The sequence below is a fragment of the Lycorma delicatula genome, chromosome 1 (assembly GCF_047948215.1).
Source record: "Lycorma delicatula isolate Av1 chromosome 1, ASM4794821v1, whole genome shotgun sequence".
Lineage (NCBI taxonomy): Eukaryota > Metazoa > Arthropoda > Insecta > Hemiptera > Fulgoridae > Lycorma > Lycorma delicatula.
Genome location: NC_134455.1, coordinates 160,918,715 through 160,934,838, shown reverse-complemented (window position 1 = coordinate 160,934,838; position 16,124 = coordinate 160,918,715). Strand labels below are relative to the sequence as shown.

Here is a 16,124-nt window from a genome sequence, read left to right as displayed (position 1 = left end):
CTAGATAGAGAATGGTAAAATTTACTACATGAGACATCTTATGCATATCACAGATTGTTTTTTAATTCAATCACAAATTCACCCCATTAGCATTTAGTTTGTATATAGTATAAATCAAATATTTTGCTTACTTTAAATTTGTACGCAGTCCATCCAATAAAGATCAGATGGATTGTCATCTCCTTCAAAGGAGTTAAAATCAAATCAAAATGAACCTGATTTGACATTTTTAAAAACCAGTCTTGTCTGTCTAAAAAAAAAAAGTAGATACTTCTTTCTCCTAAAATAGTTAATAAAACTGTTCGTTTAAAAAAAAAATTAAGTTCATTTTTTAATTTTTAGTTGCCTTTATTGTAAAGAAATTTTTATGTTTGTATTTAAGTAAACAAATTGGTTGATTGCATGCTGTGCAAGGTATATGAAGAATTTTGAGAAAAGTATTCTGTTTTCATTCAAAAGTATTTAGTTGGAAATTATATTAAATAGAATAGATGTAAATGAAATAGTTTTGTTACATCACAATTGTTACGCAAAAGTTAGTGTAAGTAATAGTTGTTATCTGATTCATTTATTTGCTGAGTGCATTGCTAAAAAAAAAGTGTACAGAACAATCTCTTTCATTAAATATAACAATAATAAAATGTTTTTCTCAGACCCCCTTTTCCAATCTAAACGATGAACACTTCCAACAGACTGCCACAGTGGATAATAAACTCCGTCGAGAGGAAGTAGTCCTTTGTCAATTTGCGGTTAGGCCATACCAGAGTCGTACATGGTTATCTAATGTCAAAAGTAAATGCACCAATATGCGTACGATCCAACTGCCGCTTGACTGTGCGCCACATACTTGTGGATTGCATATGGTATGTGGCGTTGCATCATAAATTTAAATTGCCCAGAAATATCTGCTAAATCTTGGGCAATAATAATGAAGTTTTTTATATTTTTGCGTTGTGTTGCTCTTGTACATAAAATTTGATATTGTGTATAGTTTTTGTATTTGAAAAGTTTTTAGTGTGTTTTTTATTTAATTTTTATGTTGTGTAGGTTTTTTTATTCTGTTATTTGTGAAGGGGCCTTTACAGCCCTCTCGGACATTATTAATTTTATGTTTATGTAAATTTTATATTGTTTTTTGTGTTCATTTTTATGCTTCTTTTAAATAATTTTATCATATTTTTAAGATTCGAACTGTGATAGTAGTGGTAAGTTTTTAGTATATTAGTTTTAAGTTTATATTTAATTTTAGTTTTTATGTTAGTTCTTAGTCTTTCTTGTCTAAGAAGGGGCCCTTTACATCTCTCTCGGACTTAGTAAAATTCTGCTTATTCTTGATTAAATTTTATATATATATTCTTTTTTTATTATATTTTCACTTATTTTAATTCTCTGTTTACAGCTGTAATATTAATTTAAAATGTATTTTAAGAAAACTTTTATTTGTGATATTAGTTATAAGTTTTTTTTTTATTTAAATTTTTAGGCTGTTTGTAGTTAGTTATTTTTTTATAAAACATTTTTATTCCAGGCAATAACACAAAGCGTTTTTCACCCTCCAAAAAAAAAACTTCCAATGGCATATATATTTTCTGGTCCTAATAATTTACAGGCTTTGAGTGTTTCATGTTTTAATAATTGAGTAAAAAAAATTACGAGAAATTTATTGATAAGGCAGAAAGACATTTAAGAGTAAAAATCCTCGTCAAGATGATGCTGCCAATTTGTTTTATTAATTTAATTATTCCCAAGATGTAGCAGCAACCATTCAGAAATAATATATAATCTTTTTTTTGTGTTTCTTTATATATCATCTATAAGTTTAATGTGTAACTGCACTTTTATATTTTCAAATTTGTCTGGTTGTCTTTCAGTTAAAAAAACTAGTTTTTTTCCAATATGTTTCGTTTCTTAAGGAAATAAAAATGTACTTTTTCACATTTTATTACATTATTTTAATGCTTATGCCTAAATTTGAGAATTAATGTCTTTAATTGAAAACAAACAAATTTTGTAAGAGAGAGATTGAATTAATTGATTTGTAAGTGTGATGTAATAAACACCTCATGATTCCACACATGTACCCAGCAGTCCTTACATTGGATGAGAACATTTTTCTTAGTCCACTTTTGGAATGGTCCACTGTTTGTTAACAGACTTGTTGTTATTTTATCCTCGGCTGTTAAATTGAGAACTTTTCAGCAGCATTTTTAGTTTGGTGAACAATGAAAAATCACAAGGTGTCTGGTAAACTTGAAGAATTTTGCACAAGAAATTCTGGAATGGACAGGTGCTTATTGTGATGTAATTGCTGCTTGCATGATTACCACAGGTTTGGACTTTTGTGCTGAACTACATCGTGACAACTAGACAGAACTTTCAGATAGAATTTTTTGTTGGCAGTTAAAGAAAAAACATTTGGCAGCACTTTCATTTTACTCCTTGCTTGTCTTGCTTTCTTGCATGTCTTCTTTCTTTAGGGATGACGGTGAATTGCACTGTGATGACAAAGATTTGGTTCAATTTATCACCAGTTATGGTTGTAGGAAGTTAGGATCACCGTTGCTATGGTCTTATCATGTCCTAAACAATGTTATAACAAATCCTGTTCGAGTGAAAGCAGCTTTGGTATCAGTTTCATGGTCACCCTATTCGTACTAGATTGTTCATTAAAATCATTTGTAGAACCCGTCCTTATCCCAGTGTAAATTTTAGTTTTCTGAAATAGTTGGCCAACAATTTTCTATTACCATACTGCAGATGTAGTTAAGAACTTTTGGATTTCAGCTTGATGGACTATTTATCTATACACTGGTCACATTCAACGGAAGTTTGGCAATTTTGAAAATGCTTATACCCCTTGTTAATTTTTGTAATCCCATTGCCTTGTTCCCAAAAACTTGCATAATCTTAAGAATTGATTTGCTGTTATACCAAACTTGTTATCAAACTTTTAGCAAAACTTATACAGTAATGTTTTTCTATTTTTTTATCATTATACAAAAAATAAAATTTTCAGTAACCCTTTGTTAGATAAACATACAATTTAAGTGCTCTATGAGGTTACTAAAAACATGTATGTACATCAGATAGATAATAAGACTTTTACTATTTGCATTTAATTACTCTGCAAGAAGAAAAAATGTATTAGGGTATATTTTGAGCAGACTTTGTGTATTTGTTTTGACCTGTTTTTATACAGTCAAATTTTTATACAAAAAAAAAATAATTTTTTTCAGAGCAAAAACTGCATTCCAAGGCGGGGAGAGTACAATGTATATAGCACCTTCCAGAGCCATGAGCCAGAGTTTGACTACCTCAAAAGCTTGGAAATTGAGGAGAAAATTAATAAAATTAGATGGCTTAAAAGGAAAAACCAGGCTCATTTTTTATTATCAACTAACGGTATGTATTTTTTGTAACATCATTCAATTTTTGTACTGATCATTTTAAATTGGATTCTTTTTTTTAAATTCAATCCCTCTTTTTATGAGTATTTCACATCACATAAGGATTTTGATTTTATTGGCCAGGCTTTATTAATGATATTTCTCATATTCATTTTCTTCTCTTTCGGGCATGTTAACAATGCGTCTAGGAAGAAGCAATCAAGGTCTGGATAAAACAGTAAACACGATTATTTACAGCCTTTGGTTCACAACAATTAAAATATCTCAAGAGTAGAATTCTGGAAATTGGAGATTGTGTGAATCAAAATGCCCCAGTGGCTAAGAATTTAGCCATTTCTGCAGTCATGTTCAGTGAACTTCTATCATAAGTATTAAAAACAGGAGTGTAGTTGGCTCCATATTTTTGGCATACTTTAGTGTTCAATAATGATTGCAGTCAACCACACTTATAAATGGCCAGTTTGTGATGGCTGCAGTTAATGGTGAGTAAATTTACTCCGAGACCTGTTGCAATTAAATTCTGTAGGCTTCAAATATGGGAAAGATGTTTCTTGTCTTCTGTTCTACCTCTTTAGTGTCATAACATGGGAGATTTGTACACAATTCATGAAAACTGCACTAAAATGATTATAGATATAACACCACTCAAAACTTTGCTCCTCATACTTGTTATTTTTGTATTATAAAAGTACATCCATTTCATTGTTGTTTTACAACTGAAGGAGTACAGATTTTTTTCTTAATGCTATCTTTCACACTTATGGCTGAGTTGCATATAACAGTGAGCAATCTGGGGAATAAGTACACCAGATTGTTTCCCTGAGAGTAATAATTAACATGTACCAATCTGTAATGAATGAAAGCAAGATATTAGGTGTATTGTTTAACTTCACCTAACTTTGGTGGGCTCTTCTTCCTTGTAAAAAAAACAGTGTATTTAGAGTTTCTCCAAATTATTTTTTTATAATTTAAATTAATATCATTTTTTCAACATATATTAATATTTATGCTACCCAAAACAACAAATTCTCCATTCAGACATAAACAAAGATTTAAGAGATACAGCATAGCAGATTTTGTGTAGACATCAGTTACTTATACCCCATTTTATATAAAGTACAAATATCTTATAAGAACTGAAAAAAAGAAGAAAAACATGAATGATAAAGTTGTATTGAAGGTGAACTTTTGTGTTGGTTTTAAATTTATAAGGAAATTTTTTGGGGGAAAGGATTAATAAAGAAATACAGTTTGATGCAAAGATTGCTTTTTTTTGTGTGGGGAAAAAATTATTCCATAATTAAATAATTGCTGTAGTCATTTATATATTATTGATTTGTAAAAATAATTGTGAAATTTTAACATTTTGTTTTACTAACAGATAAAACGATCAAGTTGTGGAAAGTTTCAGAAAGAGATAAGAAAGTAGAAGGTTACAATACCAAAGAAGAGAATGGTCAAATGAGGGATCCATCCTGTATTACGGCATTAAGGGTAAGTTATATGTAACATTTTACTGGATTTACACATTACTTTTTGCTAATGGATTGTTGTAGGCATTTCAAAGTTAGGGTATAATGGAACATCCTAGAGTAATTGGATATAAACACATGCACGACTTGGTATATGAATGCTTGATGATGGTAAAATTTACCTTGATAATTTTTTTGGATGAGGCATTTGTACCGTTCACAGTTAGGGAGGACTTTTAATATATTTTATTACATTGATCTACATAAAAAAGGAAAGTTTTTTTCTGCTACACATATTCAATATGGTGTGTTTTTTAGTATTTTTTATGTACTGATTTCAATTCTGCAAAGTAAAATAGATTGAGAGCAAGTTTTTTTTATTAACAGAGATTTAAAGAAAACCTGACTTTTTTTAAGGAATTATACGACCTTATAGTATGATAATATTTCACCCAATATCTGCTTTTATTTCATTTTCTCCTGTATTCAGCCACTGGATGTCCCTTTTTAGTCTTAGCAGAAATTGCAAGCATATTTGGGCTCTAATTCCCTGGTAGTGTGTTTCCATCATTGATTTACCCTAATGAAAACAATCTTTGTACTCATCACCTACATCACCAAGATTAGGTAAAAAAAAATGCAAATGTGAATACAACATGTGTAATTTTAGAGCTAAATAGCATCCTCGTTTTTTATAGTTTTCAAGAATTTCACTTACTAATTTTGTACAGTTTTCAGATTTCTTTTTGCCCAGAAATAATTTTGAAATGATACATATGCTGCTTTCTCAGATTCATTCTAAGTCTGAATCCTTCATTAACTTAGATATCTGTTATTCAACAATATTCCTTCTTTGATTTTGCCTTTCTGATCATGGGAAAGTTGCTCTTAAGGAATACAAAACATAATGCTTACTTTGATACAATTTTTCATCAAACCAAGTTTTCCATTATGTATAATGGAAAACTCATTTTTCAGATTCACAAGAAAAATAGCATTTTTCACTCACATTTTTGCACTCGCAGCTGGCAGAAATTTTTCTGCCAGCTGTGAGTGCTTTTCTCTTTGGCTGTCTTGTTTAATGTAGTGGTTTCTGGTTTCCTGCAGGTGGTTTCTACTGTCCTACTCGCATAAAAAAGCAACAGTACTTAGTATAACCAAGCTGTATCATTGTCAGTAAAAATTTCATATTGTAATGCATCTTAATTTGTACTTCATAAGCAAGAGAAATTGTTAGTTTCTCATTTCCATTATGAAGGAGAACAGTTTTCAAACTTGTTTTAGAGAAAAATGTATAAAAATCTTCATTTCATAGTATTGTCTGTTCAAGTAAATCCAATAAAGAATTTGAATCGTTGCAGTACACTATATTTTCTTGTAAGGAGATTAAGTACTGAAATTCAAGCCCTCTTATCACATATCTGAAAAGAACATATTTTAGTGCCTCTTTCCAAAAGTTTAAGCCTTTTTTCTTTGAAGCCAGTAACTCTGCAGTTTAGACAATAACACTACAAAAATGATTATTAAGTACTGCTTGAGTAATTTTGTGAGGTTAGTGCTCCCACTTTGGAAATTTAGGTGTTCTTCATTATTTTGTAAATCACCATAATCTTCTTCATGATCAACATTTTCTTGTAAATTCGATAATTGTGGTGGACCTTATAAGAAGAGACTGAAATTTTTGCTGTCTAACATGGTATTTTAGTGCTACTTCACGTAGTTAATTAGCTGTAGATTCCAGCATTTTAATTTTGAAGTCAGCAACTCTCCATTTTAGATAAATTAAGATCATAAAAGAGTTTATAAGTTCTGATGGAGTAATTTTGAGAAGTTCAATGCTTTAACCTTGAATCGTCTTCTTTACTTTCTAAATTATCGCAATTTTTTTTTTTAACATTTTCTTTTAAACTTAATGCTTCTGGCAGAACTGGAACACGTAACTCTTCACTGTGTGGAGTAGGTCTTATGGTTGAAGGAAAACTAGAATGTAGGACAGATTTATTGAGTTTACTTGTGATGACTTGAATATTTGTGACACAAAAATAACAGTCTATCAAAAGGTCCTTAGGTCTTTCCATTTTATGGGCACAGTAAAATGCATATGTTGCAACTTTTCACTTATATGAGGATTCCCAGCTATTCCTAATCTCCTATGTTACAACTAAATAGATTTCATATGATTCAAAGTAGGAATATTTCTTCTTTGAGATTTAAAACTAATTTACCACACACATCCGAACACCCATAGGGGAAGACGCCCACCTTGTGACAATTTAGGTTGCCACACTCCCCCCACCCCTCCCTCGTTCCTTACCTTGGTCCTGATGAACTTTAACAGGAGTCATCTTACAGACCATCAACCTCACAATAATAAGCCAGGCCTCTGTAGACATTTTACATAGGTGATTTTTCAAACTTTGTCTTTGCCTTCACTGCAGGCCTTCATACGGACATCTTGAATGTCCTACATTGTTGCCCTCTAAACTAGCTAACCAAGTTTGCAGAAGCACAAACCCCACGCCTAGTTCTACATTTTACAGAACCAATTTGTAAAAGTCGCTTTGATCGAGGCAGTAGAAAAAACAACATACCACCAGCAATGTTGCTTGCAACAACGGAGTTACCCCTAGCACTCCCTTAGTGAACTTATTTTAGTTCATACCACCAGATGTAGGTCAGGTTACAGACTCCGGTCTGGTCCACTAGGGAGAGGCGGACAGATTTCCTACTCCCACTAATTTACCACACTCAGCAAAAAAAACAACATGGTCTGTTTCAGAAAAGAAAGGAATAAAACGAAAGACCAAACCGTGATAGTTTTGACATAAAAGCCAGAATGAAACTGATTCTCTGATCTGGGTTATTCCAGAATAAATATTGATTGAAATGACAATTATGATGTCATTAATAAATACAATTAATTAAATCTAAATCATGGTTTGATACATTTTTTCCCTAGAAGAAATGAGTCATGTAAACAATTATCAATGCCATTCTGTGATATAATATCATATTAATATCACTCCTAATTATTTCACTGTATCCATTTATAAATTTCTTTAGACACTCATATTTCATTATTGATAACATTGACGCACAACAAATCTTTACAGGTGTTTAGTCTTGATAGAGATTGTTTTTAACAATTTTAATTTTTTATGCATAACAATTTCAAAAAAAATAATGAAACCCAAACCACAAATTTTGAGGTCATCTTTGGATTCAGTGTCAAAAAATACCTGAAAATTAGACAAAATTATCTTGTAAACCAGTGCTATTTTCACCAAATCAAATTTATATTTACTGCTGTACTGTTTATTTGTGACAGTGTCCTCTCACTTTACTCCAGAAGGCTGTAGATTCAAAACCCAATCAGGCTTGGGAATTTTAACCAATGAATCATATTCCTAAGCGCAAGTTTTAAGTTTACATGTGAATTAATTATCTTAAAAAATTCAGATCAAATGATTGATTTTGTTTTGCTTTATTAGATTAATTTTTTTTTTTTACTTTTCCAGGTACCTGTAATAAAACCTATGGAATTAATGGTTGAAGCATCACCAAGAAGAATATTCGCAAATGCTCATACTTATCACATCAATTCCATCAGTGTTAACTCGGATCAGGAGACATATTTGTCTGCTGATGACCTTAGAATTAATCTCTGGCATCTAGAAATAACAGACCAGAGTTTTAGTATCCTTTTTATTAATTTTTGTTATTATTATATTTTTAATAACTATTATTTTGCTATATGAAAATGCAGAGAGCCACATTTTCTTGGAAAAAAAGCAGCTGTAGTTTTCCATTGCTTTCAGCTGCGCAGTACTCAGAAGACTGAGTTATGTTGATATGGCCGTTTAAGTCGTCCTGACTCATGCCCCTAACAACTACTGAAAGAGCTGCTGCCCTCTTTCAGGAATCATTCCTTAGTCTGGCTAATATGATACCAAAGAAAGCAGGGGCAGATAAATGTGAAGAATACAGAACAATTAGTTTAACTAGTCATGCATCAAAAATCTTAACTAGAATTTTATACAGAAGAAGAATTGAGAGGAGAGTGGAAGAAGTGTTAGGAGAAGACCAATTTGGTTTCAGGAAAAGTATAGGGACAAGGGAAGCAATTTTAGGCCTCAGATTAATAGTAGAAGGAAGATTAAAGAAAAACAAACCAACATACTTGGCGTTTATAGACCTTTCTTTTTCCTGTTTAGCCTCCGGTAACTACCGTTTAGATAATTCTTCAGAGGATGATATGTATGAGTGTAAATGAAGTGTAGTCTTTGAAGTGTAGTCTTGTACATTCTCAGTTTGACCATTCCTGAGATGCGTTTATAGACCTAGAAAAGGCATTCGGTAACGTAGACTGGAATAAAATGTTCAGCATTTTAAAAAAATTAGGGTTCAAATACAGAGATAGAAGAACAATTACTAACATGTACAGGAACCAAACAGCAACAGTAGTAATTGAAGAACATAAGAAAGAAGCCGTAATAAGAAAGGGAGTCCGACAAGAATTTTCCCTATCCCCGTTACTTTTTAATCTTCACATGAAACTAGCAGTTAATGATGTTAAAGAACAATTTAAATTCAGAGTAACAGTGAAAGGTGAAAAGATAAAGGATGCTACGATTTGCTGATGATATAGTAATTCTAGCCGAGAGTAAAAAGGCTTTAGAAGAAACAATAAACGGAATGGATGAAGTCCTACGCAAGAACTACTGCATGAAAATAAACAAGAACAAAACAAAAGTAATGAAATGTATTAGAAATAACAAAGATGGACCACTGAATGTGAAAATAGGAGGAGAAAAGATTATGGAGGTAGAAGAATTTTGTTATTTGGGAAGTAGAACTAAAGATGGATGAAGCAGGAGCAATATAAAATGCCGAATAGCACAAGCGAAACGAGCCTTCAGTCAGAAATATAATTTGTTTACATCAAAAATTAATTTAAATGTCAGGGAAGAATTGTTGAAAGTATATGTTTGGAGTGTCGCTTTATATGGAAGTGAAGCTTGGACAATCTGAGTATCTGAGAAGAAAAGATTAGAAGCTTTTGAAATGTGGTGCTATAGGAGAATGTTAAAAAACTGAGTGGGTTGGGTAAAGTGACAAATGAAGAGGTATTGCGGCAAATAGATGAAGAAAGAAGCATTTGTAAAAATCTAGTTAAAAGAAGAGACAGACCCACATACTAAGGCATCTGGAATAGTCGCTTTAATATTGGAAGGACAGGTAGAAGGAAAAAATTGTGTAGGCAGGCCACGTTTGGAATATGTAAAACAAATTGTTAGGGATGTAGGATGTGGGGGGTATACTGAAATGAAACGACTAGCACAAGATAGGGAATCTTGTAGAGCTGCATCAAACCAGTCAAATGACTGAAGACAAAAAAAAGTATATTATTTTATTCTGACTTATGGTCAGGGTTTTCCCCCCACACATTAATTAAAAATATCCTCAGCTATTTTTTCTTTCTTCCATTCTATTTAAATGGTCAAACCACCTTTTATTTATCTTGTATTGTTTTTTAAGTCTGAATCCCAAGCATTTCTCTATTGATTTCATTCCATATTCTATGTTTTTCCAGCGTACTTCTCAGGAATTACATTTCACAAGCTTATAACCTATTTTCTTCAACTTTATTTGTAACTCGTGATTTCTTTATATCATACAGGTTTTCCTTTCTCCACAGCGGGCTTCTCAAACTCTGATAAATTATATTCTCTTACTTATCCCTCTTGTTTATTTTTCCATCCTCTATTACTTAACCAAAGTATTTAATGATTCTATTACTTCTGTCTGGTGTGAACTTCAATATGAGCCTCCCAACTCTTTCTTTCCTGGTAAGCATAACTGCCTTGCTTTTCTCCACATGAATTTACATTCTTTAACTCTAATCTTATTTCATGTATTTATCTTATTTTGTACTTGTTTTTCATTTTCTCCTTTTATTACAATATCATCAGCAAACAGCTGAGCTCTTTTCCCTTCTTACATTTCTTTTAGACTTGTTAATGTATCTCATCCATTATAGCCATAAACAAAAAATATGACTATACTTCCTTGTCTTAGTCCAGTTTTACAGTACTTTACTTAAACTGGCCTATACAGAGCTTTATTCCAACTACTTTTATTTTTAATGCTTTCTACAGATTTTCCCTAGGAATACTATCATATGCTTTCTATATGTCAGTAATTATCATGTAGCTGATATCACTTTAATGGTAGATCTTCCACTCCAAAAAATCACTTTTTTCTTCCAGCTGAATATCAATGTCGGTCTAGCTTCTAAAAGTTTTCCAGCGTACTTGATTGCTCTACTAAACCCACGATTCCTAATGTAATAGCTGCTCTAATCATATCTGTGCTTACTTAATTTTAATCACTGCTTTGATTTCAAACACTGAAACTTCATTCTCCCTTCTGTTCCTTTCTCCTGCACCAACACCTTGATCTACAATTGTTTCCATTTTTCCAAAATTGCACTCTACATTTAACAGATCTTTAAAAAATTTTTAACCGCATCTGCATCTGTAAGAATCTCCCCATCATTGTTCTTAACAGTCACTACAATCTCCCTTGGAAATCTGCTGTTTCAAATCAAGTAAAGTTTCTTTTTCCCATTTACTATGTCTTTCTGTAGTTCCTAAGCAAACAAAAACCAGCTAGCTCTTCTCCTTTAATTTATTCTATTTAAATTTAATGTACACAATTGTTTATAATACACACTTTTCTGTTAAAGAAACAAGAATAGTAAAGTCTAATACAAAATGTTTTCACTCTACTTCCTCAATTTGATAAAACCCAATAAACCAGATTTATAATTCAAAATAATTGTTTTTCTTCCAGAATTAAAAGAGAAATAAATTTGTAATTGCATCCATTTATAATTAATTATACTTAATCATAAATGATGCAGTTGAGTGATCTGAACCTCATTTTTATCTCCCACTAATAACGATCTTACTTTTAATATTCCCACTTGTACAAATAGCCCTGTTCCTTCAAATTAAATTATATAAATTAAACTTTATAAAGTCTAATGATATTGTTATTGTGAAAAACAGTTTTATTACGTGTATTCTTTTACCTTGCTTAATACTGGAATATCTAACCATAGATTTATTTGCAGTAATTTATTAAAAGGTTATAATTTATGTTTTATATTAATATAAACTATATAAAAATATAATTTAATATTATATCAATTAATATTAAAATATAATGTATATTCATTAATTTTATTCTTCAGCGTTTACTTTTAAAATACTTTTTATTTTTATATATTTTTATACTCTCTTGATTTTTAACTCCATGCTCATATATAATGAGCCAATTAACCCTATAACCTTAGCTTCATTGAAATCTACTTTTAACTGCCTCATTTTTTATTTCATTATTATTTATTAGTATTATTTTTCCAATGTTTTTTTATAATTGGTTTTTATTAAATTGTTTTGCCCTAAGGAATGTATTAATTTATTCTATCTTATTTAATTATAATCAAAATATACCTGATTATGTACTCTAATCATACAGCATAAAATCTTTACGCTGTCTTTGGTTTGAGCATAGTAATTGCTTTTTTGTTCTGAATTTTTAAATGTTAATGTCTTTAACCAAATTCTGATCAAAAAGTATCAGACCTTAAGCCAGGAAAAAGTAGCATACCAGAACAGAAACTAGTTTCTTTTAAAATAGACCCCTTCTGAGTACACTGATTTTTTCCCAGTGATTCTAACCACGTTTTTGCTATATGAAATAAGTTACAGTCTATAAGCTGGGTATTGTCATAATGAATAAACCAGGCCCTACATTGTCACAGTTTGGTAATTTGCATCTAATAAACTAATGATGAATTACATCCTGGTGGTTATAGAAAATTGTCAACATGACCTTTGTAATCACAGCACATTTTTCACCTGGGGAGATAGGTGTCTCCATTGAGATGACTCCGAATCATTTTTGTAGATCCAGGTCTCATGTTTGGTTATGATTTTCTGCATAAAATCCTAGTCAGCTTTGTGTTGCAATCCAGCATGTCACGTGTAACACACAGATGGCTCTTTCCTTTGGCTAAGGAAATCTTTATCTAGGATGATCTTTGGCTGTCTAAACTAATTCTTTAATATATATATATATATATATATATCACTCATGGCTCCATTACCAAAAGTCTTTATCTTTACAACTGCTTCTAATTGTTTATCATTATGTTTCTGAAAACATTTTTATGCATAATCTTTTATTAATCCATTTGAACATTTTCACTCGAAATGCATGTCACAAATAAGAATGCAGTAAACACTTGCTTAAATATCACAGTTCATGGCGCAACTGAAAAAATCTCATACCCTCGCTACAGAACAAGGTTACATCAGTACAAATTCTTGCATAGTCTCTTCATTTAATTAGTTGACATGAAAAAAAATTTGGTAGATTTTTTAAATAATTTTTGGTAGTGGTAGATTCTTTTTCTTAATTTGAAAGAAAAAGTGCTTAAAGAGGGTGCTTTTATATTTTGCATTATCTTGAGAAGTTTTATCATTATCTTAGGGTTTTTTTTTATTAAGTTTGTGTGGTTTTATAGATTATTTGCATTAAAATTGAAAATTATTTGCTCTATCTTAACAAATTTTAAAAATGTTTAAAATAACACCACTATAAGAGTTTTTGTTTTAGAATATCCACCTGACGAATGTGATATTTAACATTTAAAAATATTTAATCACTTTTTCTGTACACAAAGTCAAAATATGTATATGGGGAAAATTTAGAATTTTGAAGTGTCATAAATTTAACTGATAATTTTTTGTAGTTTTTCTTACTCTTAGATCATTAGTGATGTGACTACTTTGTATATTTAATTTACTAAAATTTATAAGCTCTTTGACTGTAGACTTGATAAGCTCTGGTTTTACTAACAAATTTTTTTTATTAAATAAGTATATTGCGTATTTTTGAATTAAGAACATGTCTGCTTTAAAGATTTATATTTTACAAGATAAAAAGTTTTTTCAAAATTTAAAGTCGTTACTATTTAAAAATGCTTTAAGAATTTATTTCTGTTGATCCGAACAGTTTGAAGCAAAATTTCATACTGCATATAGCACTAAATTATTTCTAGTTGTTTTTTTTATCAAGATATTATTCTTAATGAGTTTGTGCATAGACATAGTTGATATTAAACCTACAAATATGGAGGAATTGACAGAGGTTATAACTGCAGCTGAATTTCATCCATTGGAATGTAACTTGTTTGTGTACAGTAGTAGCAAGGGTACAATTCGATTATGTGACATGAGAGCAGCTGCATTATGTGATAGGCATTCTAAATGTAAGTATTTTATATGTGAATAAATGTAAGTATGTACAAAAAATAAGGCTGAATTGCTATTCTGAGGTCACTTAACAACATGTCAAGCATTATTGATCTGCAGTACAACAAAGAACTTTTCTTAAATTTATTTAAATCGTTTAATTTTTGGTATAAATAATCATACATCATAAAATTGTGAATCATGATAAAATTATTTATTATTTACCATTTAAAATTATCTAACATATAAATACATAGCTCTGATGTATGGTATAATTCATTTATTAATATGAACGTGATTTTGTAGTTTGTACAACCATCATTATGTAAGAAATAATGTATTACTAATAAAATTTTTATAAGATTGCAAAGTAATAAGTAATATTACAAGCCTAATTATAAATAAGAATCAGAACAAAAATTATAACATGAGGCAATAATCACAGTTACTGGCAGATTGTGAAAATGTTATGAAAAATAAAAAAATTTACATTTAGTTGGGTGTTTAATTCATCATAAGCTTAAGCAGTGAGATTTCTACTGATTTTTTGTTATAAGGAGGAAATCTTTACATTGGTAATGTAAAAAGTTTATAACACTCAGTGACTGTTGAATCATTGTTATTTTTAACTATTTTAAATAACATCATAATTTTGTTAACTATACATCTGTTAAATAATTATGGATTTTGAAACATTCACGGTCAGCATAGATCATTGTGGTTTAAGTGTACATGTTTCTCAAACAGGTACGCTATCAATCTGGATAATTTTCAAACAGGATTATCGATCTGGATAATTTTTCTGGTCTTCATGCATAGTAGACAATCCATTTTTATTTACGTTACCATAAATTAACAACATGTTTGTCAACTCTTCCAAATTAAAACAAATTTGTAGTATTGCCTGTTGTGAATGACTGACCAAACAATAACAGCATTAACACTGCTCAAATGAATATTCAAATGCTAGACACTACTTAATTTTTGATCAGCTATTATTGCCAACCTATGAAAAAAAATTATTATGTTTTAGAAGGATGTCTTTCAAATTTATTTTGGTAACTTTTAGCATTTGTAGATTGTTCAAAATTGTATCACTTTTTTGTGCATTTTACATGTGTGGTACATCAACTTCAATATACCCTCATCATATTCTTCTACCACCAGACCATTTAGTCACTGATTAATAGCATTTTTAAGTTCATCATCACCTGCGAATTGCTTACCACTCGGAATTTTTTCAATTTTCTAAACAAATGGTAATCAGAAGGAGCTAAGTCCAGACTGTGTGGTGGGTATTCTGAAATTTCCCATGCAAAAGTTCTCAGTAAATCATGTGTCTTTAATTTGTGGCTGTCAGTCAGCCACCCACGTCACCAATTTTGAATGGTGTGCTGTAACTTACTTAGAGTTTTTGCAGTAGGCTTTGCATTTATAGTTGTTCCGTGTGGCATGAAACCAATCAGCAGTATGCCATCCACAGTATGCGACACCCAACGTGTACAAACCTTTCTGAAGCCCAAATGATCATGAGCAATGTGACCAATAACAGCCTTGAAACATCAGGTAAAAGAAGGACCAGGTCGGTAATCCTTGAGTGATGATCTTTTCAGATTTCATCATCAACACATTTCAACAAGTCCTCAGTGATTATAGAGGGCCTCCCTGAATTTTCTTCATCATACACATTAATTTTGTTATTTCTAAACATTTCACACCGTTTTCGGATGTTTCATTCATTCATTACATTATCACCGTACACAGCAACCAAGTGCCTATGAATTTCAGTCTGCTTAATGTTTTTTAACGGCAACATTGATTTTCCTATTCATTTTATAATGTAATAACTCACACATAATCAAAGATACTACAACGCGACAACTAACAAACAATGCAGTGTGTACATTACTATCGTGGCC

General features: G+C 30.7%; 1 protein-coding gene across 5 annotated transcripts in view; it reads left to right on the top strand.

Annotated features, from left to right (window-relative positions):
- The window catches only part of tws (protein phosphatase 2 regulatory subunit tws), a 320,410-nt gene that overhangs the window by 287,526 nt on the left and 16,760 nt on the right, over window positions 1-16,124 (top strand). For all 5 annotated transcript variants that reach the window (XM_075366074.1, XM_075366069.1, XM_075366090.1 and 2 more), the window contains 4 exons: window positions 3,237-3,402; window positions 4,789-4,901; window positions 8,398-8,575; window positions 14,058-14,222. In XM_075366074.1, coding sequence (XP_075222189.1) covers window positions 3,237-3,402; window positions 4,789-4,901; window positions 8,398-8,575; window positions 14,058-14,222 — 622 coding nt within the window. The remainder of the gene's footprint in view (window positions 1-3,236; window positions 3,403-4,788; window positions 4,902-8,397; window positions 8,576-14,057; window positions 14,223-16,124) is intronic.